The following is a 25,902-nucleotide window of genomic DNA, read 5'->3' as shown; positions in this document are numbered from 1 at the left end:
CTTCAGAATATCTGTTCATTACATCTTGCATTATATAATCTGTTCCCATAAATAGTTTGAAAAAATTTTCCCATGTGTGAATTTCTACATGTATATCTATCCTCTCTCTATTATAGGGAAAAAACAAATCATAACAAGACAGCAAAACAAATTCCTAGAAAAGCGTGCAATGAAAAAGACACGTAAGACCACATTAGGTGATCTACCATAGTTACTACACATTCTCTTGTTATTTTCAATAGATTTGTCCACATCATCAGACTTAATATAGTTAAGCATAGTATTACATAGCTATTTTTATAAAAATACAACTTTGAAAACACTGTAGGATTTGAGAGCAGTTAATAATCAAAACTGGTATGGATATCTTTTACATTTTGTCATTTTCAGAGCAGTTGCCTCCACTTTTAGACTTGATAATATCAAGCATACCAAATTCAAATAAAATCAGCCAAGGCAAAACCGCAGTCTAACAAACCAGATTCAAATAAGCTCAGTCATAGTAAGACAATGTAAGTAATACAGAGTTTCAGTTTAAGTTAATAGGAAATTAAGGATAATTACCATGGTATAACCTGCTATTTTGGGTCAGATGTCTGTGCCCTCAAATCTGATATGAGTGGACAGACTGGAATAAAATAAATTCAAACTAAACAGAGTGATAAGACTACGGTGACTTTTAAATCCTGATGCACTATTAACATTGTCCTCTGCCTTCCCTTTTTAGGCTATTTTCACCTTTCCCCTTTTCAGGATGCTTTGTATGTTTTGGGTCTCACTAGCCCCTGTAGTTTTTAGATTAGGGGGCCAGGATGTTGTCTATCTGAGTGTTGCTGAACCTTTCTACCCCTGAGCTTGATCTTGAGCTATAGTCCTTTACTCACTAAAGTCATAGGATTTTCCTTCCTTCCAGCTGTGTAGTTCTACACTGCCCAAAAGTGTCATAGCTTTCCAATCTGTCTGAGGCTGCTGGATGAGTTGTCCCGATTTCTCTCTGGTTTCCTGTCGCATATAGCTTCGATTTCTCATCTTTGACTTTCAGTTTATTAACCCTCCTTCAGGATGAGTGTATTTCCCATTCAGAGCATCTCGATAGAGCCTGCCTCCTAATCTACTCTGCCTGTTTGTTTTATTTTAGTGTATCAATGCTATCTATATTAAAGATTATTGCTTACCATCTCTGCCTCATGTCTGCTACTCCACTTTACTGCTATAATTTGTCCACCTTACTCCCTCATTCTAATGTCTGCCCCATTCCTTGAGGCCTCTCTGCCACTGTTGCTGGAATCCTGGTATCCTTTCCTCTCTTTCTCTGGAATGTCCTTCAGAACTCTCTGTAGGGTTGTGTTGGTGGCCATGAACTCCTACAGTTTCTCCTTGTCTTGTAAACATCTTATTTCTCCATTAATTTTGAGAGAGAGAGTTTTTCTGAGTATATCAGTCTTGGTTGCAAATTATTTTCTTTCAGGGTTTGGATAATTTCCCCCTAGGCTCTTCTCAGTTTGAGAGTTTGTGTTGATAATTTTCCCATTGTAGGTAATCTGCTTCTTTTCCCTGGCTGCTTTTAGTATTCTGTTCTTTTGGTGGATTTCTGGAATCTTGATTATTATATGTTTGGGTGTAGATCTGTTTTGGTTGTAGTTGGCTGGAGTTCTGCATGCCTCATTTATCTGGATATCATTTCTTTTTCCTATGCTTGGGAAGTTTTCCTTTAATATATCTGTGAATATTCTTTGTAGTTCATATTTGGTTACTTTTGATTCCTCACTCAGATGTTCTATTCTTAAGTTGTGTTTCCTTTTGTTGTCTTCTAGCCTTTGAATTGGTTTTTTCTGGTTCCTCTTTATTTGTAAGAGGTGTTTTATTTCATGATCATATATCATAAATCTCCCTTCAAGTTTCAAAAGCCTAAGTTTAGTTTCTGTCAAGGCATTTTGCCGGCTTTCAATGGAGTTTTTAGTTTCCTGGTAATTTCTTTGGATATGTTTCATGTATTCTAGGTTATGTTTAAATTCTTTATCAGAGGTTTCTCTTTCTTTTCTGAGTTCCTCCATTCTTTTATCTGTCTTCTCTTGGGAGGGGCTTGTAATTTCTTTAATTAATCTCTTTATATCTTGCCTCACTTGGATCAGAAGTACAGTTTTAAATTCGTCTATGAGGTCATGAAGGTATTTCTTAATATCTGGTGATGCTGTGTCTAGTACTGGATGGTTACTGTGCTGGTTCTCTTCTGTATTTACTTCTCCTGGCCTTATTTTCTCATGTTGGGCAGCTGGAGATTTTTTTAAAAATTTCTATGTCTTGTCATGTTTCTGGTTCCTTTCAGATTGGTGTGTCCTGGGGATCTCTTGCCCTCTCCGTATTGCTTAGGGTCTTTCTGAAGTGTGCTGACTGGAGTTTTTGATGCCCTCCCCAATTTACTGTTATCTGACGTACATGCAGGGATGCAGGGACAGCCTCCAGCCTCTGTGCCAGTTAATGCACAAGTTAGGCTGTACCTTGTGGGCATCACAGAATCGCGACTATTTTGTATTTGCTTATTGGGTCCCAACCAGAGGCATAGTTCAGCCCCAGGAGACCCTTCCAGTTCTCTCTGTGCCAGGGATGGCTGAATGATGTCACCATGGCGGCGGTCTCTGCCCACCCAAGCTGTCCTCCACCAGACCTCTCCTTTGCTGTGATTTTTTATAAATAATCTCTATCAAGACAAAGTGCACTTGATGGAAACAGTGTTAGCTGTTTTTTCTGCAGCTGTTCAAATTATCAGTGATTTTTGTTTTTATTCTGTTGGCATAGCATGTTGTATGTTTCATGTTTAACTTTGCATTTCTTGCAGATTTTACTTTGTAACAGTATATACTTCTTTTTACATGTTACTGGGTTCACTTTGCTAGTATTTTATTGAGTTTTGTAACTGTATTTATAACATACTGGTCTTTAGTTTTCTTTTATTGTGATTCTTTTGCTTTAAATTTTAAAATGTAAAATGGATCACCACGTTCCAGTGGGAGCCTTTTGTGCCGTTAGCCCTTTTGTTTCTAACTTTCCCCTCATTTTCTTTAACATATAATTGTGATCAAACTAAATTGGTTCCTTTCATAATCAGAAGGGATTTCCAAATTGGTTCACAAATTTGGATGCAAGAGCGACTTGGATGGTATATGACATGAATTTGAAAATGGGACAGCCATAGCACAGATCTGTTGTGTGAACCAGGAAAAAAAAAAGCCTGCTGAATGAAAATCTTGTGTATCTGGGGGGATCTTTGATATTTTAAAGCAAATCAATTTTAGTGTATGTGCTGCTCAAGTGAGCACTAAAACAAACCAAAACAAAGACACTGAAGATAAAAGTGGGTGTGAGAGATCTTTCATAACTCCACCCATTCCCCAGGATTGCCACTACAAAATTATGTATTTTAAATGGGTGAACTGTATAGTATGTAAATTATATTGCAGTGAAACTGTTTTATAGAAAAGAGATGTTCACAATATAAAGAATTAAAATTACACAGAAGTACATAAGTAGAAAATAGAAATCCTTCTCCTCCTAGTACCATTCTGCAGAGGGAAATAGCATTTACATTTTGGTGGATATCCTTCCAGATGCTTTTCTTGGACCAAAACTTACATGTAGCATATGTGTAAGTGTTAAATGGGTGCATGCTACTTTTTATGTTTTCACTTCATATCTTAAGGACAGTGTTCTGTGTCAGTACATATGCCTTCCTACATTCTTTCTGAGGTATATCTGGCAGGCTATGTTGTGCATATACATTTGTCTTCATTTCCTGGGGCTCATAGTCTGCTTTTATAAGACCTTTTCTTTTTTTCTCCAGGAGTAAGAGCAGCATGGGAAGCAAATCCCTGTCCCATGACAGCATCTTCATGTTCAACACTGAGTCTGAATCAGCAAGTGAAATGTTTCTTACAGAGTTCCAGGGAAGAAAAACTCTGCGGGTAACAGTGAAATTGAATATCAGGGTCTAATTAGCATACCTCTCCTCTTCTATTCCCTGCTATTACCATGCCCCCTCAAAAGTGTGTGTTGGGGTGGATTGATCCAACTTCTTAGCTGATTCCATTCTTCAAGACTATTTTTAGCATTGAATGTATAAATGTATAGCTTACCTGTTGCCCAGCACACAGTATTGGCCGGTATTACCATGTTTACTTGTCTTGTATCCCAATATACTGCTGAAATATTATTTTGACAGTGACATACATCGTTTATGTTTTAGTATTCCAACCTTTGAGTTTTTCTTCTTCTTCCACAGAGATCTCAGGCTTTCAGAACTCTGCCTAGAACTGGACCTTCATCTAGATCTATGATTGGGTTTGTGCCCAGAAGTGGAATCTGGGTTGCAGGTTCCAAGATCAGTGAGGTAATAAGATTAGACTAAGTCAGACAAATCTGTGCTTGAACTTTCTGCCACTTATTGATGCGTCATGCTGGGTTAGTTGTTTAACCTCCCTGAGAATCCCTTTCCTTATCTCTAATGAATCTGGTATTAACATTTATCTCAAAGCGTTGCTTGTGAGAATTGAATGAAGGCTTGCGAAATCATTCAAACTCACCCAGGTAATAATCTGACACAGATAAGTTAACCTCAAAATTCATGATCTTTTCACTGGTCCATTTTCTGAGATGCTTGAACCCTTTGTATTTGTCTGGACAAGACACATTTTCAGCCCCAGTAAAATGTACATATATGAGATAATGTCTTATCTCCAGCTAATTATAAACTGTAGAAGACAGCTGTTGCTCACTCAGACTCCTCTGGAACTCTGAACCAGAAATGCTCCAGATAGAGCTGGAGACGTTACCAGGAAGTCGACCTTTGCCAGCTGCCTCTTCCTTCTCTTAACATGCGCATGAGACTAAGCCCTAAGCCCTGTGTAACTGGGGAGGCTATATGAGGAGGAGACCTTCTCCACTGGAGAGCTGATTATTTTGCATCTGGCAAAATGTAAGTGACAGGGCTGGGGGTTTAGGTCAGTGTAGAGCGCTTGTTTAACATTCAGGAGACCCTAGATTCAATCTCCAGTACCTCAAAAACCACAAAAAAGTAACTGCAAGTGGGGCTTATATCTCATGTGTCTGCTAAATGCCCCCACATAGTTGCTCTAGTTTCTGCACAACAACCTCTGTTAAGCCAGGCATGGTGGCACATGGCTGTAGTCCCAGCACTCTGAAAAGCTGAGGCAGGGAAATTGCAAGTTCGAGCTCAGTTTGGGCAATTTAATGACTCATTGTATTAAGACTCTGTCTGTCTCATAGTAAAAAATAAAATTTAATAAAGGCTGAAGATGTAGCTCATTATGAAGATACTGGATTCAGTTATGTATTACAAAACAAAATAAAACTAAGAATTACTGGGAGTAAGCCAGTTTTACTCCCTGCCAGGCAGTCACCTTTGAAGCATTAGGAATTGAGTGCCTAGATTACTGAAACTTTATATTCTATTTACTTGACCACTTATAATTAAGAAGATGTGACCTACATCTTCTTAATTATTACCATTTTCCTGCTATTAAATTAAATAGAGTCGTTTAGGAAAATAAAACTACAAGGCAGTTTTTTTCGTATAGCTTTCAGGCCCAACACTCTCTGCAGCCGTCTTAAGAAAGTAGGCATACATCTGTTCTGACTGTTGCTTCTAAACTTCCTGAACTTAGCCTCTAGTATGGGACCTCCCCTTCTTGGCCCTTATAGTTAGGAGACAAAAGTACACAGTAGTTAGGAATCCTTCCTTTCAAGCTGGCCAGACCTTTACAATGGTTGCTGTGGCCTTAAGAGAACTAGCACCAGTTGTATTGGTTATTGGAAATGCGTTTCAGGATGGTTTGATCTGGCCACTTCCCCTGGGCTTCTGATGGAATCTGGTCACTGTTGTAAATCCATGCTTTTGGAATCAGGTATAACACATTATAGAGGCTTATCTGATATTTGTTAAGGATAAAATCAAGAATTCTGATCCACATCAAGAGGACCATGGCACGGATCAATGTCTCCAAGTGAAGTGTACCATGTTCCTTTTTTAAAATAGGCAATCTTTATTTTAAGAATGTATTTAACCTAATATGTCCAAAATAGTATTTCAAAATATATTCAATATTAAAATTATTTGTGAAGGCATATAGACCACTGGAATATAAGAAAGGGCTATAAATGAACACACATAGGTTAAATGATTTTTGATAAATGTACTAAATATTTTCAATGACAAAAGAACAGTTATTTCAGCACATAGTGCTGGGGAAAATGAATACCCACATGTAAAATAATAAATTGCACTCTTATTTTACAGCATATACAAAAATGAACTCAGTATGAATGAAATACAAAAACAAAAGAGCTAAAGTTATATAATGCTTAGAAAACACAGGGGAAAATATTCATGACTTTGGATTAGGCAGTAATTTCTTTTTTACTGTGTTTTCTTTTTCTTTTTTTTGGTACCAGGAATCGAACTCAGGACCTTGAGCTCGCCAGGCAGGCATTTGTAACTTACTGCCCCTGTATCATGATATTTAAATTTAGAATTAACTAAACTAGTTTAGAGTTGCAAAAAAACCACAGATAATGAATTTTTACATTCTTAGGAAATTAAAATTACATCTGTAGTGACCTGTCTTTCTTCCCTCCTTCCTTTCTTCTCTCTCTTCCTTTACTCCCTCTATCCTTCCTTTTTTCCTTTCTTCTTTCATTTCTTCCTCTCCTCCTAAGTTAACCTGATAAATCCCCAAAAGAACCCTAATGACCAAGTTTCATACCCTTAGGAAACTAGGACTGAACTGGTCACTCTTTACCTTTCCTTTCCATCCCTCCCCTTCCTTTCCCTTCCCTCCCTCCCCTCTCCTAGCCTCCCCTCCTTGCCCTTTCCCTTTCCCTCCCTTCCATTCCCTTCCCTTCCCTTCCCTTCCCTTCCTTCCCTTCCCTTCCCTTCCCTTCCCTTCCCTTCCATTTCCTTCCCTTCCCTTCCCTTCCCTTCCTTCCCTTCCCTTCCCTTCCCTTCCCTTCCCCTCCCGTCCCTTCCCTTCCCCTCCCTTCCCCTCCCTTCCCTTCCCTTTCCTTCCCTTCCCTTCCCTCTGTTCCCTTCCCTTCCCTTCCCGCTTTCCCTTCCCTTCCCTTCATTTCCCTTCCCCTTCCCTCTCTTCCCATTCCTTCCCTTCTCTTCCCTTCCTTCTCCTCCCTTCCCCTCCTCTCCTGTCCCTTCCCTGCCCTTCCCCTTCCCTCTCTTCCCTTCCCTTCCCTTCCCTTCCCCTCCCTTCCCCTCCCCTCCCTTCCCTTCCCTTCCCTTCGCCTCCCTTCCCCTCCCTTCCCCTCCCTTCCCTTCCCTTCCCTTCCTCTCCCTTCCCTTCCCTTCCCTTCCCTCCCTTCCCTTCCCTTCCCTTCCCTTCCCTTCCCTTCCCTCCCTTCCCTCCCTTCCCTCCCTTCCCTTTCCTTCCCTTCCCTTCCCTTCCCTTCCCTTCCCTTCCCTTCCCTCCCTTCCCCTCCCTTCCCTTCCCTTCCCTTCCCTCCCTTCCCTTTCCTTCCCTCCCTTCCCTTTCCTTCCCTTCCCTTCCCTTCCCTTCCCTTCCCTTCCCTCCCTTCCCTCCCTTCCCTTTCCTTCCCCTTCCCTCCCTTCCCCTCCCTTCCCCTCCCTTCCCCTCCCTTCCCTTCCCTTCCCTTCCCTTCCTCTCCCTTCCCTTCCCTTCCCTTCCCTTCCCCTCCCTTCCCCTCCCCTCCCTTCCCTTCCCTTCCCTTCCCCTTCCCTCATTTCCCTTCCCTTCCCTTCCCTTCTCTTTGCTTTCCTTCCCTCCCTTCCCTTCCCTTCCCTTCCCCTCCCTTCCCCTCCCCTCCCTCGCCTTCCCTTCCCCTTCCCTTCCCTTCCCCTCCATTCCCCTCCCTTCCCTTCCCTTCCTCTCCCTTCCCTCCCTTCCCTTCCCCTCCCTTCCCTTCCCTTCCCTTCCCCTCCCTTCCCTTCCCCTTCCCTCATTTCCCTTCCCTTCCCTTCCCTTCTCTTTGCTTTCCTTCCCTCCCTTCCCTTCCCTTCCCTTCCCCTCCCTTCCCTTCCCTTCCCTTCCCCTCCCTTCCCCTCCCCTCCCTCGCCTTCCCTTCCCCTTCCCTTCCCTTTTCTTCGCCTCCCTTCCCCTCCCCTCCCCTCCCTTCCCTCCCCTCCCCTCCCTTCCCTTCCCTTCCCTTCCCTTCCCCTCCCTTCCCTTCCCTTCCCTTCTCCTCCCTTCCCCTCCCCTCCCTTCCCTTCACTTCCCTTCCCTTCCCTTCTCTTCTCCTCCCTTCCCCTCCCCTCCCTTCCCTTCCCTTCCCTTCCCTTCCCTTCCCTTCCTTTCCCTTCCCTCCCCTCCCTTCCCTTCCCTTCCCTTCCCTTCCCTTCCCTTCCCTTCCCTTCCTTTCCCTTCCCTCCCTTCCCTTCCCTTCTCTTCCCTTCCCTTCCCCTTCCCTTCCCTTCGCCTCCCTTCCCCTCCCTTCCCCTCCCTTCCCCTCCCTTCCCTTCCCTTCCCTTCCTTTCCCTTCCCTTCCCTTCCCCTCCCCTCCCCTCCCCTCCCTTCCCTTCCCTTCCCTTCCCTTCCCTTCCCTTCCCTTCCCCTCCCTTCCCCTCCTCTCCCCTCCCCTCCCTTGCCTTCCCTTCCCTTCCCTTCCCTTCCCTTCCCCTCCCCTCCTTTCCATTCCCTTCCCTTCCTTTCCCTTCCCTTCCCCTCACTTCCCTTTCCCTTCCTTCCCTTCCTTTTCTTTCCCTTTCATTTTATTGCTCTTCCTTCCTTCTTTACTTCTTTCCAGGTTTCAAACCCAGGACTTCACACATACTAGGCAAGCACTCTGCCTCTGAGCTATACCTTAGTCATACATCTTTAAATTTTCTTTAAAATCTTAGAAAAATAAATCTTAACATGCTTAAAATAAGCAATCAGCATGGTCAGCTTCCAGTTCAGACAGTTTCTGGAATAATAAGCGTGAGGAGTGTCACTTGGATGAAATCCCAGGCTCAGATTCTCCTCGCAGACTCACCTCTCCAAGAATAGGACTGCAGACAAGACACAAAATTAAAGATCAAAGTCAAGCAAGAGGTGTATTTAACACCAGTAAGAAGATAACATTGGGATTCTGGTTTTGATTACACGAGCAAACTGAAGCTTCTGCCTTTGGAAATTGGCAAATGTGTGCAGCAACTCAGAAGTTTAACCAAGGCTGTTAGGTGTAGATAGGTACTAGGAGTGAAGGGAGGGAGCCAAGTGGTTCCTTCCTGGACCTATTGTTTTCTTATGAAGTTTTTATTTCTCCAACAATTAAGGAATGAGAGAGCAGCAAACTGGGGAAAATCATTCAAGTTTTGACTTTTTCCTTTTCTTTTCTCCTTTGACAGATCCCACCACTGCGTCCACGCCAACCCAGCCTCAGCCCACCTCTTATCCGAGCTGAAGAAATTTCTAAGGACATTGAAAACATGTCTATTGATGATAATCTACCTAAAAGCCCACAAACTAACACTTCATCACAAATGATCTTGACAGCAAAGAAGGTATTAGCTACTTTCTAAGAGATGAGCTGAGGGAGAGTCCCCCATCCCATACATAATTTCTTTTTGTATTCTCTTTTCTACTGCTACAACTCTAAATAAGGGGGAAATTAGAGTGATTATTTGTTTGGGAGAGGAACTGCAATTCTTGGCTTTTGTTTTGTACTGTGTTTTACATTTTCCATCCAATTCTACAAACCAAATAATCGCCATTTTAATTTATGAACAATGGAGGACAGTTTTTCAGAAATAGTAGTAGTTTGAAAATGTTTTCAGTTATTTTGTCAAAACAAAAATAGTGATTTTTTTGAAGTACTAGGGATTCATACTGAGTTTTTAAATTTTATTGTGAGACAGGGTTTCATTAAGTTGCTAAATTGCCTAGGCTGGGCTCAAACTTTGCAATTCTTTCACCTGAGCCTACCAGATTGTGGCATTTCAGAAGTGTGCCACTAACATCAATTAAAAAGAACGAGATATTTTTTGCTCAAAGATTCTTTACTTTCAAATTTTGAAATCTCAGATGTTCAGGCATGTAGTAGTATTTGATAGACAGTTGACACATGAGTGAATATGTGTGAATGTTCATCTTCAGCTCTGCTAACCATAGAATGTCGATCAACAATTGGAAAATTAGTAAATTTTACTCATATCAACACTCTCATTTTCAAATTTAATTTAATTCATTGGGTTATACTTGGAAAGACTTTTAGACTAATACAGATTTTAGAATAATTTACCTTGAGAGCTAACAGTAAACAGAAATAATTTATAATGAAAACTACTGGTTAATATTGTGGATTAGATCTAAAACATCCCCCAAAAGTTTCATCTGTCCAGAGATGGGGCCTAGTCAGCAAAGGTGGATCATTGGGGACATGACCTGGGAGGGTATCTTCTTGTCCCCAGAACCTCCCTTCTTTTTTTGCTTCTTGGCCTCATGAGATGTACAATTTCTCTTTACCATGCTTGTCTACCATTCTGTTTCTGCCTTGGAGCCAGCTGGCTATGGACTGAACCCACTAAAACTATACTTCAAAATAAACCTCTCCTACTTTGAGTTGCACATGCCAGGTATTTCATCCCAGCAACAGGAAATTGACTGGTACAGCCAGTCAGAATAAGACTCTATTTTGTTGTTAAAGGATCCTATGAATGGAAAAAACCTTTGATTATACATGTAAAAAATAGGTTAGGATTTAAAACAGATTGGTAATAGGTGGGTGGACATTCACTGATTTATGGATTTGGGCCATAATTATATATATTTTATGCAAAATACCTCTAAATCAGGTGATTTTGGATGGACAACTTGAACTGGTGAAAGGATTAAATTAAGTAATATTTTTATTGTGGCAAAATCAGATGACATAATGGTTTAAATTTACCATTTAAACCACTTTAAAGTATATAATTCAGTGGCATTACATGCATTCGTAGTGTCATACAACCATTACCTGTACGTAGGTCCACAATCAGTGTAGCTCTCTCAAGTAGAAACCTAGTACCTATCAAGCAGTGATGTGCCATTTTTATCTTCTCATCAGCCGCTGACAACTACTTTGCTTTCTGTCTCTATATTTTCCTTTTGTATTCATTCAATATAAGCGGAATCATTCAATATGTGGCCTTTGTGTCTGGGTTCTTTCTTGTAGCATAATATTTTTTGAGGTTCATTCACATTGTAGCATGTATCAGAACTTTATTCTTATTTATTGTTGCATAATACTCCATTGTATGTATTACCATTTTTCTGTCTTTTTGAGACAGGGTCTCACTATGTAGTTCAGGCTGGCCTTGAGTGGCCTTGAGCTCACTTTGTAGCCCACATTGGTCTTGAACTTCCAACGGTCCTCCTGCTGAGTCTTGAGTGCTGGGATTGCAGGCATGCGCTAGCACACTCAGCTCTTATCATGTTTTATCTGTCCAATGATGGACATTTGTGTCCCATCTACTTTTTGGCAATTGTGAATAGTGCTATGATGGCATGGTGAACATTCACATGTGAGTTTTTATTTGAACACCGGTTCACAATTTTGGGGGGTATATACCTAGGGGTGTAATTGGTAGGTCATGAGGTAATTATATGTTTAATTTTTTGAGGAACTACCAAAGTGTTTCCCAAGTAGCTGTATAACTTTATATTGCTTTCCCTTTGGCAATGTAGAAGGGTTCAAGTCTCTTTACATCATAGCCAGTACTTGTTATTTTCCTTTTAAGAAATTATATTCATGACAGTTAGTATGAGGTAGTATTTCCTTGTGGTTTTGACTTGCATGTCTCTAGTGACTAATGACTGATGATGTTGAGCATCGTTATTTACATGTGCTTGTTGGCCATTTGTAGATCTTCTTTGAGATATACAAATATCTATTCAAGTCCTTTGACCATTAATTAACTGCGACTGTTGTCATTGGTTGTTGAGTTGTAAGACTCCTTCATACAATGTGAACATTAGACCTTTATCCAATATATAATTTGTGGATACTATGGTTTCCCCATTTTGTGAGTTGTCTGTTAACTTTCTTTCTTGATTATTGTTGACTAACAACTTTTAAAAATTTTTTGACGAAGTCCAACTTTTCTATTTTTTCTTTTGCTATTGGTGCTTTTGGTACCATATCTACTTGCCAGATCTAAGATCATGATGTTTATCCCTGTTTACTTCTAGAATTTTGATGGTTTAGTTCTTATGTGTAGGTCTTTGGTTCATTTCAAGTTAATTTTGTATGCAATGTGAGGTAAGGATGCAGTTTTATTCTTTTTCATGTGGATACAGTTGTCCCAGCACCAATGTTAAAAAGGTGTTTATTTTCAATTGAAATTTCTTATTATCCTTGTTGAAAATCAATTAGGTTTAATTCTGGATTCTTAATTCCATCATTTATCTAAAAATCTGTTCACACAGTATTGTGTAGTATAGTTTACTATAGTTTTGTAGTAAGGTTTGAAACTTTAAAATGTAAATTCTCCAATTTTGTTCTTTTTCAAGATTGTTTTGGCTGGGGCTAAGGATTTATCTTAGCGGCATAGGCACCTGCTAGGCTAGGTCGTTAGTTCTATCCCTGGTACCAAAAAAAAAAAGAGATTGTTTTGGCTATTCAGAGTCCCTACCTATTTAATAATTCACTTTTCCATGTCTTCAAAAAGGACTATTGGAATTTTGGTAAGAATTACATGGAATTTGTAGTTCTCTTTAGGAAGTATGAAACATTGAATGTATGGTTTTATTTAAGTCTTTTAAAATTTCTTTCAGTTATATTTTGAAGTTATAATGTATAAGTCTTGCCTTCCCTTGGTTAAATTTATTCTTAAATATTTTACTTTTTTTTACTTAGAGAAAGAAAGCAAAACAGAAAAAAAGGTAGAAATAATACAGAATTTAAAAAACAATAAGAAACCACTAGTTGATAAATTACATATTGTTATCTTATAAGTAGTTGCTCAAGTCACAACATCAAAGCATAAAAAGTGGACAATCAAACAATGACAGTACAGACTCAGGTTTAGCTCAGTGTCATAAGCACCTGCCTGCCTACTATTTTATTGTTTTGATGATATTGTAAGTGGAAGTGTTTTACTAATTCCCTTTTTAGATGTACCATCTCTAGACTTTATAAATACAACTCATTTGTGTATGTTGATCATGTATCCTTCAACTTTGATGAATTCATTTGTTAGCTCCAGTAAATTTATAGGGATTTCTTGGGACTTTCTGTGTATAAGATTCTGCCACTTGTGAGTAGTTTTATGCTATTCTCTGATTTGGATGGCTTTTGTTTCTTTTTATTGCTAATTACTCTGGCTAGCCCTTCCAGTAGAATGTTGAAAGGAAGAGACAAAAAACAGATATCCTTGTCTTATTCCTGCTCATGAGGGAAAGCATCTAGTCTTTCACAGTTAAGTATGTCAGTAGTAGATTTTTTTTCATGTATACCCTCTAGATCTAGTTTATTAAGGGATTATTTTTTTTACCATGAAAAGATGTTGGATTTTGTTAAATATTTTTTCTACATCAGTTGCGAAGATCATGTTTTCATTCATTTTATTAACGCACTGTATTACATGGGATAGTTTTTATATATCCTTGAAACCTTCAGATAAATACCAGTTGGTCATAACCTGTAATCATCTTATTGTGCTGTTGGTTGTGGCTTACTAGTATGTTTGCATGTGTTTACATAAGGGCATTTGGCCTATAGCATTCTATTCTTGTCCCTTTTATCTGACTTCGATATCATGGAAATACAGGACTCGGAATCAGTTAGGAAATACAGGTATTCCTCTTGTTTTCTTGGAAAATTTTGTGAGAGATTGCTACTAATTCTTCTTCAGAACGTGGTATAATTCACCAGTGAAGCCATGTGTTGTGAGATTTTGATTACAGATTAAATCTTTTTTTTTTTTTTTTTTTGGTACCAGGGATCAAACTCACCGCCTTGCGCTTACCAAGCAAGCACTTGAGCCTCTGAGCTAAATCCTTGGCACAGATTAAATCTTTTTACTGGTTTTGGTTTATTAAGATTTTTCATTTCTTCTTGAATTGGTTTTGGCAATTTGGATATTTCTCAAAATTTATTCATTTTATCTGGGTTATCTAATGCGTTGGCATACAAATGTTAATACTGCTGTCTTATAAAGCTTTTTATTTCTGAGGTGGACAGTAATATTCTCACAGTGTGATTATACTAATTTGTGTTTTCTATCATTTTCCTTTGTCAATCTAGGGGAAAATTATCAATTTTTTTCAAAGAAAAAACTTTTGGTTTTGTTGATTTTCTATATCTTGTTTTCTATTTCACTTATTTCGGCTTTAATCTGTATTGTTTCCTCCCTTCCACTAGTTTGGGCTTTGATTTGGTCTTGTTTTTCCAGTTCGTTAAAGTAGAGAATTCATTTTTTTTTTCTTTTCTTCTTCTTTTTTTTTTTTTGGTACGGAGGATGAACTCACGCATGCTTGCAAGCAGGCACTTATGCCACTGAGCTAAATCCCCAGCCCCTAGAATTCATTTATTGATTTGAGGTCTTTCACCTTTTTAAACATAGATTGGACAGATAGATAGATAAACTGATTTAATTTTGAAGACTGGTTTTACTGAATCCCCCAAGATTTGTTATGTTTTTAATATTTATTCAGGATAGTCATGATTTTCCGTTTGTTTTCTTCTTTATGCTTTTTATTTTTTCTTTTCAGTTTTTAAAAATTTTTATTAGTGTACATTTAAATAAATGATTACATTTCTTGTGGGATTTGGTATATATAAATAATGCATCTTAGTTTACTTTTTGTTATAGATTATTCCTTTGGCTCCCCCAGGCTTCGTGTAATATGGTAGCGGCTGAATCTAGCATTTGTGATTGGTTTGCTGTCTAGCGCTGGGATTGGCAGTGTGAGTGTTCCACCTGCCTAGTGGTGGAGCTACTGCATGATGTAATGGCGGGAAGAAGGTGCGTTTCGCTTTTTTGCTTTCACTTTTGCGGTTGCAGCGGCCATGAACTGCAGCAGCGCCACACCACGCTGCCTTGGAGCCAGTTGAGTATGGACTGAAACCTCTAAGAACTGTAAGAAATAACCTTTCCTTCCTGCATGTTGAGCATCAGATATTTCGTCTCAGCAATGAGTAAAGTTAACTAAGACACTTTTTAATTCCCTTTTTTCCACCCCCCACCATCTGTCTCTTTAGCCCCTTACTATTTGAACAAAATCTATAACCCTATTTCCTATTATCTATCTTTTATTTTGTCTTTGTTAATATTTTAGGGTTTTTATATAAGGGAAACCATATGGTATTTAAGCCTGTGTGTCTGATTTATTTCACTTAAAATTACTGGCCAAATGTATATCCATTGTTCTACAAATAACTGAAGTTTATCCTTCCTTTTTATAGCAGAGTAATACTCCATTGTGTATAACTACCATATTTGCTTTATATACCATCTTTTGATGGGCATATAGGCTGCTTCCAAGGTTTAACTATTGTAAATTGTGCTTCTGTAAGCATGGGTATGCATGTAGCACTGTAACATGATACCTGTAACTCTCCCAGCTAGATAACTAGAAAGCAAATATCTGACACAAAAGGAATTTCTATTTTTAGTTCTTGAGGAATTTCGATAGCAGTTTAACCAGTTTACATTCCCATCAACAATGTAGAAGTGTTCCTTTTTCCCTGCAGCCTTGCCAGCATTTGTTGTTACTTGATTTCTTGATGATGGCCATTCTTTCTGGAGTGAGATGGAAGTTCAGTGTTGTTTTAATTTGCATTGGCCAGCCATGTTGAACATTTTAGATGTATTTATTAGCTATTTGTACCTCTTCATCTATTCATCTCCCATATTTTGTTTTGTTATTGTTTGCTTTAGTTCTTTATATATTCTAGATGTAGTCCACTGTCTAGAGAATAGCTGGCAAAAATGTTTTCCCTTTCTGTAGGTTGTCTCTTCATCCTTATTTGTTTCTTTTGCTGTTAGGAAGCCCTTACATATGGTATGATCCCAGTTGTTGACTCTGGGTACATTCTTGAAGTATTAGGGTTCAGAAAGCCCTTGCTAATAGATTCTGCCAGCCTGGGGCTTAGCTATCTCTAACATGACATCCACCTAAGTTAGTACTGGGCCCAGAGAAGCAGCTTCTCTCCAAGAGTAACTTCTATGTTTTCCTTCTAGTTCCAGAAATAAATCTCTCCTTTGGTGCATGTGCTGAGCTCTCTCAATCCCAAGACTCCACAACCACGCAAGCTCTCCACCCCAGCCCCAGTAAATCATTCTGTTTCCTGTTTTGCCCATGCAGCTGCTCCTTCAAATCAGCTATTGATATGCTATTTTGCCCACCTCCCAAACTTCTTCCCCAGCCAGATCTGCTAAAAATACTTCCACTTCTTTGTTCTCCTCTGAGGGTACTTGCACAATAAAGGCCTCCCTTTTCCTTTCTTTGTTTCTCTATCACACCAAAATATTACTTCCCAAGGCCTATTTTATATTTACCTATATATTTACCTATTTTATATTCCAGCAGATTGTTTCTATTTTAAAATTTAGACCTTTGACTTATTTTGATTTTGATTAAGTACACAGTGAGATACATTTTATCTTCTGTAAGTAGATAGTTTTACAAGCACCATTTACTAAAGAGGCTATCGTTCCTCCAATATATAATTTTGGTTCCTTTGTTAAAGATCAAATAACTGAATATGACTGAGTGTGTTTTTGTGTTCTCTTCTCTGTTTCACTGATCTGCAGGTCTGTTTTTGTGTCATTATCATGCTGCTTTTATAATTAATGCTTTTAATATAACTTCAAATCTGGGATTGTGATGCTGCTGCTTTGCTCCTGGTAACCAAGATTGTTTTTGCTATTCTGGGTTGCTTCTGCTTCCTTGAGAATTTTACAATTGCTTTCTGTAATTCTGTGGGGAATGCTGTTGGTATTTCGAATTGGATTGGGTTAAATCTGTATTAGGGGATGTGGCTGCGCTCTTGATCTCCCATGACAAGTGTATAGTGAAGGCTTAAATAAAAGAGACAAGTAATATGGTTTGGGGGTCCAGGAAGGCCAGAACTCTCTTGGAGCTAAGACAAAGACTTCTCTGAACTGACCATATTTATTGAGTCCTTAACAATTCAAGGGGGTGCAGAAAATGGAAGGCACGTCTGAAACAAAAGCCCACAAAAATGAGCAGGCCTTGTGAAACAAAGGATCGAAGACATTCTAAGAAGTAAATTTTGCGAATTGAGAGAACCCTCTTATCGCTTAAGTTGGCAAAGATTGATTTGGAATAGGGAGTGAGAGCCTAGTGTCCTCAACTGCCACAACTGTGGGGTTAACTTGTCTTCGGAACACCGTGCTCAGCAACTTAACCCTTACACAACCCGATCCCCAACAAATCTGTATATCAGTTTTAGAAATATGGTCATTTTTTTACTACACTGGTTCTCTGTACTCAGGAACAGGGATGGCCTTCCATTTTCCAATGTCCCCTTTGAACTCCTTTTTCACAGCACTGTAGTTTTCATTGTAGAGCTCTTTAATTTCCTTGGTTAGGGTAATTACTAAGTAATTTTTAAAATGGTATTGTGAATGATACGCTTCCTAATTTCTTTCTCAGTGAGTTCATAATTGGTATATAGGAATGCTGTTTACTCTCCTGTGTTAATTTATGTACTGCTACATTGCTGAATTTGGTTGTTAATTTTAGGAGTCTTTTGGTGAAGTTTTTTTATCTTCTATGAGGACGATCATGCTGTCTGCAAAAATGATCATTTAAGTTCTTTCTTTCTTATACACATCACTTTTATTTTTTTCTGATCCCTGATTGTTCTGGCTAATGTTTTGAGTACCATATTGAACAGGAGTGTTGATAGTGGACATCACTTTGCCTTCTTTATGATTCCACAGGGAAAACTTTCAGCTTTTCCTCATTTAATATGATGTTGGCAATAGATTTCTCATAAACTACATTAATCAGATCAACATAAGATTCTTCTATACCTGTTTTCTTCAAATTTTTATAATATTTGGATGTTAGATTTTGTCAAAAGCTTTATCTTTGTCTACTAATATGACCATGTGATTTTCATTCTTGCTTCTGTTTATGTGATATCTTCCATGTATTGATTTATATATGTTGAACCATTCTTTCATCCCTAGGATGTATCCTACTTGGTCATAATGTATGATCTTTCCAATTATTTGTTGCATTCCTCTTCCAGAATTTTATTCAGGATTTTGTGTCTATGTTCATTAAAGACACTGGCCTGTAGTTCTGTTTTTTTGGTTGGATCCCTGTCTGACTTTGGAATTAGGGTAATGCCAGCTTCCAGGAATGGCTCTGGGAATATTACTTCCTTTTAGATTTCATCAGAAATTTTGGGGAGTATACACATGGAATGAATCTTCACTAACGTTCTTGTAGAATTCAGCAATCATTCATTAGAACCTGAGAATTTCTTAGTAGGATTTTTAAAAATTACTGCTTCAATTTTATTGCCTGTTATCAAGTTATTTATGGTTTTTATATCTTCTTGGTTTCGTTTTGGTAATTCATGTATGTTTAAGTATGTATCCATTTCTTATAAATTCTCCAGTTTATTGGTATACAGTTTTTTTTTTTTTTGTCTTTTTCATTTTTACCAGTACCAAGGGTCGAACTCACGACCGCACATTTGCAAGGCAGGCGCTTATGCCACTGAGCTAAATCCCCAGCCCCTGGTATACAGTTTTAAGAAATAGTTGCTAATAATCTTTTGAATTTTGGCTGTGTTCATTTTGATTTCACTTTTTTCATTGCATTGATTTACATCTTTCCTTTCTCTTATGAGATTAAGGGTTTGTTTATTTCATTTTTTCTTTTGAAGAACCAACTCTTTGTTTTGTTGATTCTTCACCTTTTTATCTGTTTCGTTGATTCCTGCTTCAATTTTTAAAATTTGCTTTCTTTTTTTTAATTTAAAAGGAAAAAGAAAAAAAAAGCAGAACAAAACCAAACAGTGTAAGGGTACAAGTAATAAAGAACTACAAAAAAACAAAAAAAAAAACCAAAAAAAAAACAGTGAGCTATCACCAGTTAATAGATTACACGCTATCATCTTAGAAACGGTGTTTCAGGTCACAGGATCAAAGCATACAAAGTGAACATTCAAACAGTGAGACTACAAATAGTTGTGTTCAATAATCCAATCAAAAAAATTAATATGGTCATCTATTTAACACACCTAAACACCCTTGCTGTTGTATCCCTTAGGGCACTTTTTTTTTCCCTCTATTACAACAAAATTTACACATTTTGGGTTTTATTGCTCCCTTTGATCTTATTACTTTTTTTGTAAGAGAATAACAAAATTTGCTTTCTTGTACTTGCTTTAATTTGGATCTTTCTTGTTTCTGAAAGACATTGAGGTGCATCATTAGGTTACTTATTTGGGCTTGCTTTGTTTTCGTGATGAGACATTCACATTTAGAAACTTCCCTCTTAGGACTGCTTTCGTTGTGTCCTATAAATCTGGTATGTTTTACGGGCATTATCATTTAAAACTGTTTTACTTCTTCCTTAATTTCTTCTGTGATCCATTGATCATTCAGGAATGTATTGTTTAATTTCCATGCATTTGGTTTCTTTTGCCACTGAGTTCTATTTTCATTATGCTATAATTTAGTCATATGTATGGCATAATTACAATTTTTTTGTAGTTACTAAAGCATGCTTTATTGGCTAGTGTGTTGTTTATTTTGGAGAAAGTTCCATGTATTACTCAGAAGAATGTGTATTCTATTGTTATATAGAGCACTCTGTAAAGTGTTTACCTATTAAATTCATTTGTTTAAAGGTTTTGTTTATTTCTGATTGTTTTGTTGATTATTATCTAGTTGACTTGCCTATTTGTGACAGTGGGATATTGAGGGCTCCCACTATAATTGTATTTTGCTTATCTGATCATTTTTGTCCAGTAGTACTTGTTAACATAGCCACCCCAGTTCTATTTTCTTGAAGTATCTTTCTATCATCGTTTTCACTTTCATTCTGTTTATGTCTTTGGACCTAAAGTGCATCTCTTGCTGGGAGTATTGGGACATACCCATAATCCTGACACTCAGGAGGCTGAGGCAGGAGAATTGCTGTGAATTTGAGGCCAGCCCAGGCTACAAAGTGAGTTCAAGGCCAGCCTAAACTGCATACTGAGACATTGTCTCAAAAAGAGAAAAAGGGCATCTCTTGAAAGAACATACAGATGGGCCAATTTTTAAATCCTCCCTGCCAATTTCTGCCTGTTAATTGGAGTATTTGTTGCAACATTACTAATTTACTAACAAGTAAAAACTCTGCTGTTTGCTTTTTTTGTCTCTACATACTGTGTCTGTTTTGTTCCTTATTTCATCCGTGGCTAGCATGTTTGGAGTTTAATCAATTTTTTTGCATACTCTTAATGGCCTTCTCATTTCCTTTTCTATGTATTTTAATATAGTCTTCTTAGAGATTACCTTGTGATCTCTAATAAAATTAGATCACATTTTAAGACATGTAGTTTCCTCTCTATATAGATTTGAGTAGGCTCACAAAGTTAAATTATTTATAGCCAATATTTCAAACCCTTGTCTATGGCATGTGCCTATAATCCCAACCCCTGGGAGGCTGAGTGTAAAGGATCACAGGTTCAAGCCCTGTCTGGTCAGTTTAGTGACTTGCTATGGCACGATCTCAAAATAAAAAATAAAAAGAAGTGCAAAAGCCCTGGATCAAATCCCACTTCTCTGGAGCACAGGTCTAAAAATTTTTCTTTCTGAAGCATAAATTCTATATTAATAAATTCAAGAGTTGAATTAACATAGGATAGATGTGGGCTTGCAGGCAGAAAGTTGAGTCTGTGATGCTACAGTCAAATCCCAACCACCTATAGGCCTGAGGCTTTATCATCTTTGTTATGGTTTCAGTCTTAGCATCCATAGTAGTAAACCCATGTAGCAGCAACAACAAAATCCAAAGAAGTGTCTCTAATCATCCCAGACAGATGTGCTGGCTTTGATGGATGTTTCTTCAAAGTGCTTACAAATTATGATTTGTACCTCATATCCCTAAATGCTTCCCTGCAAGCCTGGTCCCTACTGCTTGTTCACTCAGCACAGCAACTAGGGAGCTAATCAGGGGACCCAAGCATCCAAGTAGAGAAGACTAAAATTGGCCTTATATTTTTTTATGAGATGCTGGCCCCTACTGGCAGAAGGTGGAGATTGGGGATGGGGCAACAAGTGTTATCCCTTAGGGCACCACCAGAACTTTCATTTAGGTTAGGCTTTTCTCTCCTCCCAGTCCCCTGAAGGGAAAGTGAAGGCTCTCTTCCACCCTGATTTTCTTCCCTCCACACAGCCTGTATCTCTTTTCCAATGCAGACATCCCAGACCTTTGCTGGGTTTCACTGACGTAAGTTGTGCCTATCAGCCAGCCAGATGCCCTTCTAACCCTCTAATCTGAGAAACTCCTCTAAGTGCTGTGTTCCTATCTCATGCAGCACCCCTGAATGAAGTCCTTTCCTTTCCTTTCCTTTCCTTCCCTTCCCTTCCCTTCCCTTTTTCCTTTCCTTTCCTTTCCTTTCCTTTCCTTTCCTTTCCTTTCCTTTCCTTTCCTTTCCTTTCCTTTCCTTTCCTTCTTTTTTCTCCTCTCCTCTCCTCTCCTCTCCTCTCCTCTCCTCTCCTCTCCTCTCCTCTCCTCTCCTCTCCTCTCCTCTCCTCTCCCTCTCTCTCTGTTGGCATGCTGGAGATTGAATACAAGGCCTTTGACTGAGATATATCTCTAGCCATTTTTTATTTTGATGCAGGTCCTTACTAAGTTATAAGGCTTAAACTTGAATACTTTGGAAGAAAGGGAGCACCCCAAAGTTCTTCCTGTTTCTTGCTTTTATCTATAGGTATAGAGCAGTTTGCCTCTAATGAGCCTACTAATCCGGAGGAGAGTTAGAAGGGGTGGTGATTCATGAAGCATTTTATTTTTTTTAGAAATTCTTCTTCCAGAAGCATTTCCAGCTTTAAAACCAGTGATGGCATATGGTTGGCTCATTTATTTTCTTCCACTTTTTCCAGAGTTTCTCTGAACCATCATCTGGACCCGATCACTCACAGTCTTCAACTGCATGTGCCCTTCTCAGTAGTGCCCAGCAGCTGGCTGCTTTCAGCAATCCAGATATCAGCCAGAGCTGTTTGGATTCTTCAGCTGCTCAACCCAAGATGGCTTTAAAACTCTGGAAACAACAAAAGAAAAGTCTTGAAGAAACTGTAAGTTCTTTCAGAAATCACAGAATAATCTCCTGTATAAGAAAAGATGAGTTCCAACCTTTGCAATCCTAGAAGATGATATGGCTTGGGAAATCCATATGGCTTGGCAAAGTGAAGGGCATGCTTTTGGCCTTATCATACTCAAAAGGATGGGCAAATTCATGTACATTGGATGGGATGTCTTACCCATTTAGAACTTATATAAAAGGGACTCAAGAAGCAAAAACAGTGATTTAATGCCTGCAGAACCTGCTTATCAGCTTAGCATCTGGGAAATCATTCAGCCTTCTTTGTGGAGGAGATTCAACCCTAACTCAGATAAGGATTCTTTTAGTTATTATTCAGGTGAGACCCTGGAGTTACAAACTGCAGCACAGGCTCACTCATTCACAGATCAAGCCTTCAGCAACTCCAGGCTTTCAGAACTCAGCTGTTAAGCTCTCCAGACTTTCACATAGCTACCATAGGGTTCTGCCACCTGACTTTCTAACAAGCAGAGCTGTGTTTAAACAAACCTACTGTGTTACAAATATGACCACACAAAAAATGGGCTAGGGGTATAGGTCAGTGGCAGGGCATTTGCCTGAGTTTAATCTGAAGAAGTACCAAAGAGAGAAATGAGGAGGAGAGGAGAGGGAGGGGGAGGAGCAAAGAGGGGAGGGGAGAAGGAAGAGAGAAAGCAAGAGAAGAGAAAAGAGAAAAAAGAAAATAAAAATGAAATGAAGCCATGGCCACAGATCAGTGAAGTGACAGTTCACAGGAGAGGTGATGGGAACAATCAAAGGTTATTTGGTATAAGAAATCAGGAACACTGCCCAATCTGAGTGTGTGGTACATGCCTATAATCCCAGATATGCAGGAGGTGGAGGTAGAACAATTACAAGTTCCAGGTTAGTTTGGGCTACATGGTGAGACCCTGTCTCCAAAAAAAAGTTAAAAAATAAAAAGCAAAACCAAAAACACCTTGGCTACCTTGATAGATCCGTAGCTCAGAATGGCAAATTGTGCTCACTCTTTATCCAAATCATCAAAGACCATTCAATTATATTTCTTGATCCCTGTTTAAGAAGATAGGGAACTAATGCTTTTTGCAAAAGATTTTCACTAAAAGTTAAGACTTTAAAGATTTTGGAATTCAAAAGGATGCAGTAACCTGAAACATTTACTTCCTCAGTGATTCTGGGCTGAAAGTAAAAGTCTATGAATCAGAGCAGGAAGAGACTGAAGGATTGTGTAGTACATGCATTTTACAAGGAAGAATATGCAACCACAAGTAGCCCAGGTACTTACCCAACGTCAAACACTGAGGTGGTTGCAGGGCTAAGGCTAGAGTCCAGTCTTCTGACTTCCAGCCCAGTACACTTTTTACCACATCACGTTGCTCCTAGCTTTGACATTGAAATTTTGCTTTAGAAAATGGACAAAATGTAAGTTGAAAGAACAGTTGGAGGAACAGGGGAGTTTATGAGAACTTCTAGTGACCTTAAGACAATCTCCTTGATTTGGTGTCATGTAAGGAGGTGATTAGTTACTAGGCACTAAACTATACATGCACTATCCCTGCTAGACACCTTGCTACAAACCTGGGAGGCAGGGAATGTTGGCTAAAGGCCACATAGTGTGTCCCTTCTGCCATTCTTTCTCTGTGTAACCTAACTGAGAAAAGGTCTGGGGAGCATCTTCTGAGAGAGAAGGGACATCTACTGCATCCCTGTGATTCTTTTCTTCACATAGGGAAAAATATTAAAAGGTCCAGGATCATTTATGATGCAGAGGTTGCTACCACTTCCTGCTGCTCTGGAATCTCTTAGATCTGCAAGTCCTGTGGGACTCTTGATCTTTAATTAGATATGGACACAGAAATTCAGGGAGTAACTTGCTCAAGGTCACACGGCTAGTAAATGATGGAGAAGAGATTTAAGTTCAGGTTTAGTGTACCTCATTTACTAAAAAATAAGTGATTTTGCTATGGGTTTGTATAGGCACTGTGAATGGGACTGAAAAGAGTTATGCGTTTATCTTTAAATGTTTGCCATAAAGTACTTACATTAAGCAAATTCCAGACACTGCTCAGGACAGTGATACTTTGATAATTCCAGAGCTGCACTAAAACCTTGTTTATACTAAACGAATTTCAGCATATTCAGTGTGAAGGCTAAATCCTTCATCTTCTGTCTTTTCTTCCAACAAAACCCCAAACTTCTTTTTTCTTTTGAATTGGCAAGCCAATTCATATTTTCAATAAATTCCCTGCAAGAAAACCAGCAGGATTTGAGTTTGGATTATGGTCCAGTGAGGCAAATCTGAGCATTTCAGTGCTGCCAAAGGCGTGATTTTTGTCAGATCCGGTAACCCCATTTTCATATTTACGGCCTTCTAGCGGGATTTGGTAGTTTCCAAGGAGTTTTAGAATGATGACTGCAGCATATTATTGAGATATTAGGAACTCTAGATCTGGAAGAACCACTTCCAAAGGGTATAATGATTCAAAGAGACCTCTAGATGCATGCCATTAGAAATAACTTCCATCTTTATGGTATTTGTATGAACCTATTTTGGGAAAGCAACCATGGATGAGTGGATGGAGAATGCATCAGCAAGATTCAAGCTCTTTTCGTGTTTTAGGTGGAATCCAAGGAAGAGGAGCCAAACCTTCCAGTGGCTTGTGAAGGAGAAGAGAGTCCAACCAAAGCTAAAGAAACTGACCTAAAGAAGGTGAAAATAGAAAATACAGGTTGGTACATCTTCACTCTCACCCAGAAACGTGTCACAGGCTTCGTTGCACAGTACAATGTGACAGGACAAGAGTTACCCAGGACCGTTACCCTTTGTTTTCAGAGAACTTTCAATTTAAGATGCATTCAGTGAGGTGAAGACTTCTCATTCAAACCACCAAATTAAATACAAGTACTGTTTGTATGAGAGTTGGGTGAAGGACAATGCCTGGGTACCTATTTTATCTCATTGAATTCCACCCAGAGAGGTCCTTAGTTTTTTTTGTAAATTTGTTTACTCTTCTTTGAGGTCAATGTACATGTTGAGTTCCTCAATAAGGCAAGGTGTCAGAATGTAGTTAGTGATTTTCCCTTCAATGTTCTTCCTCAACAGCTGAATCAGAGAAGAGTAGCAGAATTTGCAAACATATGATTTTTTAAAAATTGCCTTTCTCTCCCAGTAGAGAAAAGCCATGTCAACAGTGAGTGCCACTCTTACCTTCATGGGCAAAGAGGGCTTGTGCAGCTGCGGGCAGATATCCTCAGTAGCCAATACCTATCCAATTCCCAAACAACAGATGACATCAGCAGGATAATCTTTCTGTGTATTTGTATGTGTGCATGTATTTGTGCGCGCGCGTGTGTGTGTGCTCGCATGCATGCGTGTGTGCATGTTGGCTCCACCTAATTGCAAGCTAATTTCAAGCAATGTTTGATAAAACAAAAGTCAAATTCCACAAATTAAGTTGAATAGTTATTTCAAGTTTTTGCCACAAAAGATTTCACATGTCAGTTCATACATAGAATATTCTGGAACACACGTCCCCATGAAAGAACCACAAAATTGTTCTGGAAAGAAAGGAAGGAAAGAAAGAGGAAGAAAGGAAGCTTAAGTGATTAATATTTTGTTGG

General features: G+C 38.9%; 1 protein-coding gene across 1 annotated transcript in view; it reads left to right on the top strand.

Moving 5' to 3' along the window:
• The window catches only part of Kiaa1210 (KIAA1210 ortholog), a 54,507-nt gene that overhangs the window by 16,729 nt on the left and 11,876 nt on the right, over positions 1-25,902 (top strand). Inside the window, exons 4-8 of the mRNA XM_063246323.1 lie at positions 3,839-3,959; positions 4,277-4,384; positions 9,365-9,520; positions 22,085-22,276; positions 24,902-25,010. Of these exons, the coding sequence (XP_063102393.1) occupies positions 3,839-3,959; positions 4,277-4,384; positions 9,365-9,520; positions 22,085-22,276; positions 24,902-25,010 (686 nt within the window). The remainder of the gene's footprint in view (positions 1-3,838; positions 3,960-4,276; positions 4,385-9,364; positions 9,521-22,084; positions 22,277-24,901; positions 25,011-25,902) is intronic.

Source organism: Cavia porcellus, unplaced genomic scaffold, assembly GCF_034190915.1.
Source record: "Cavia porcellus strain 051 isolate PalLab524CR breed Dunkin Hartley unplaced genomic scaffold, mCavPor4.1 scaffold_3, whole genome shotgun sequence".
NCBI lineage: Eukaryota > Metazoa > Chordata > Mammalia > Rodentia > Caviidae > Cavia > Cavia porcellus.
This window is presented reverse-complemented; position numbering and strand designations above follow the sequence as displayed.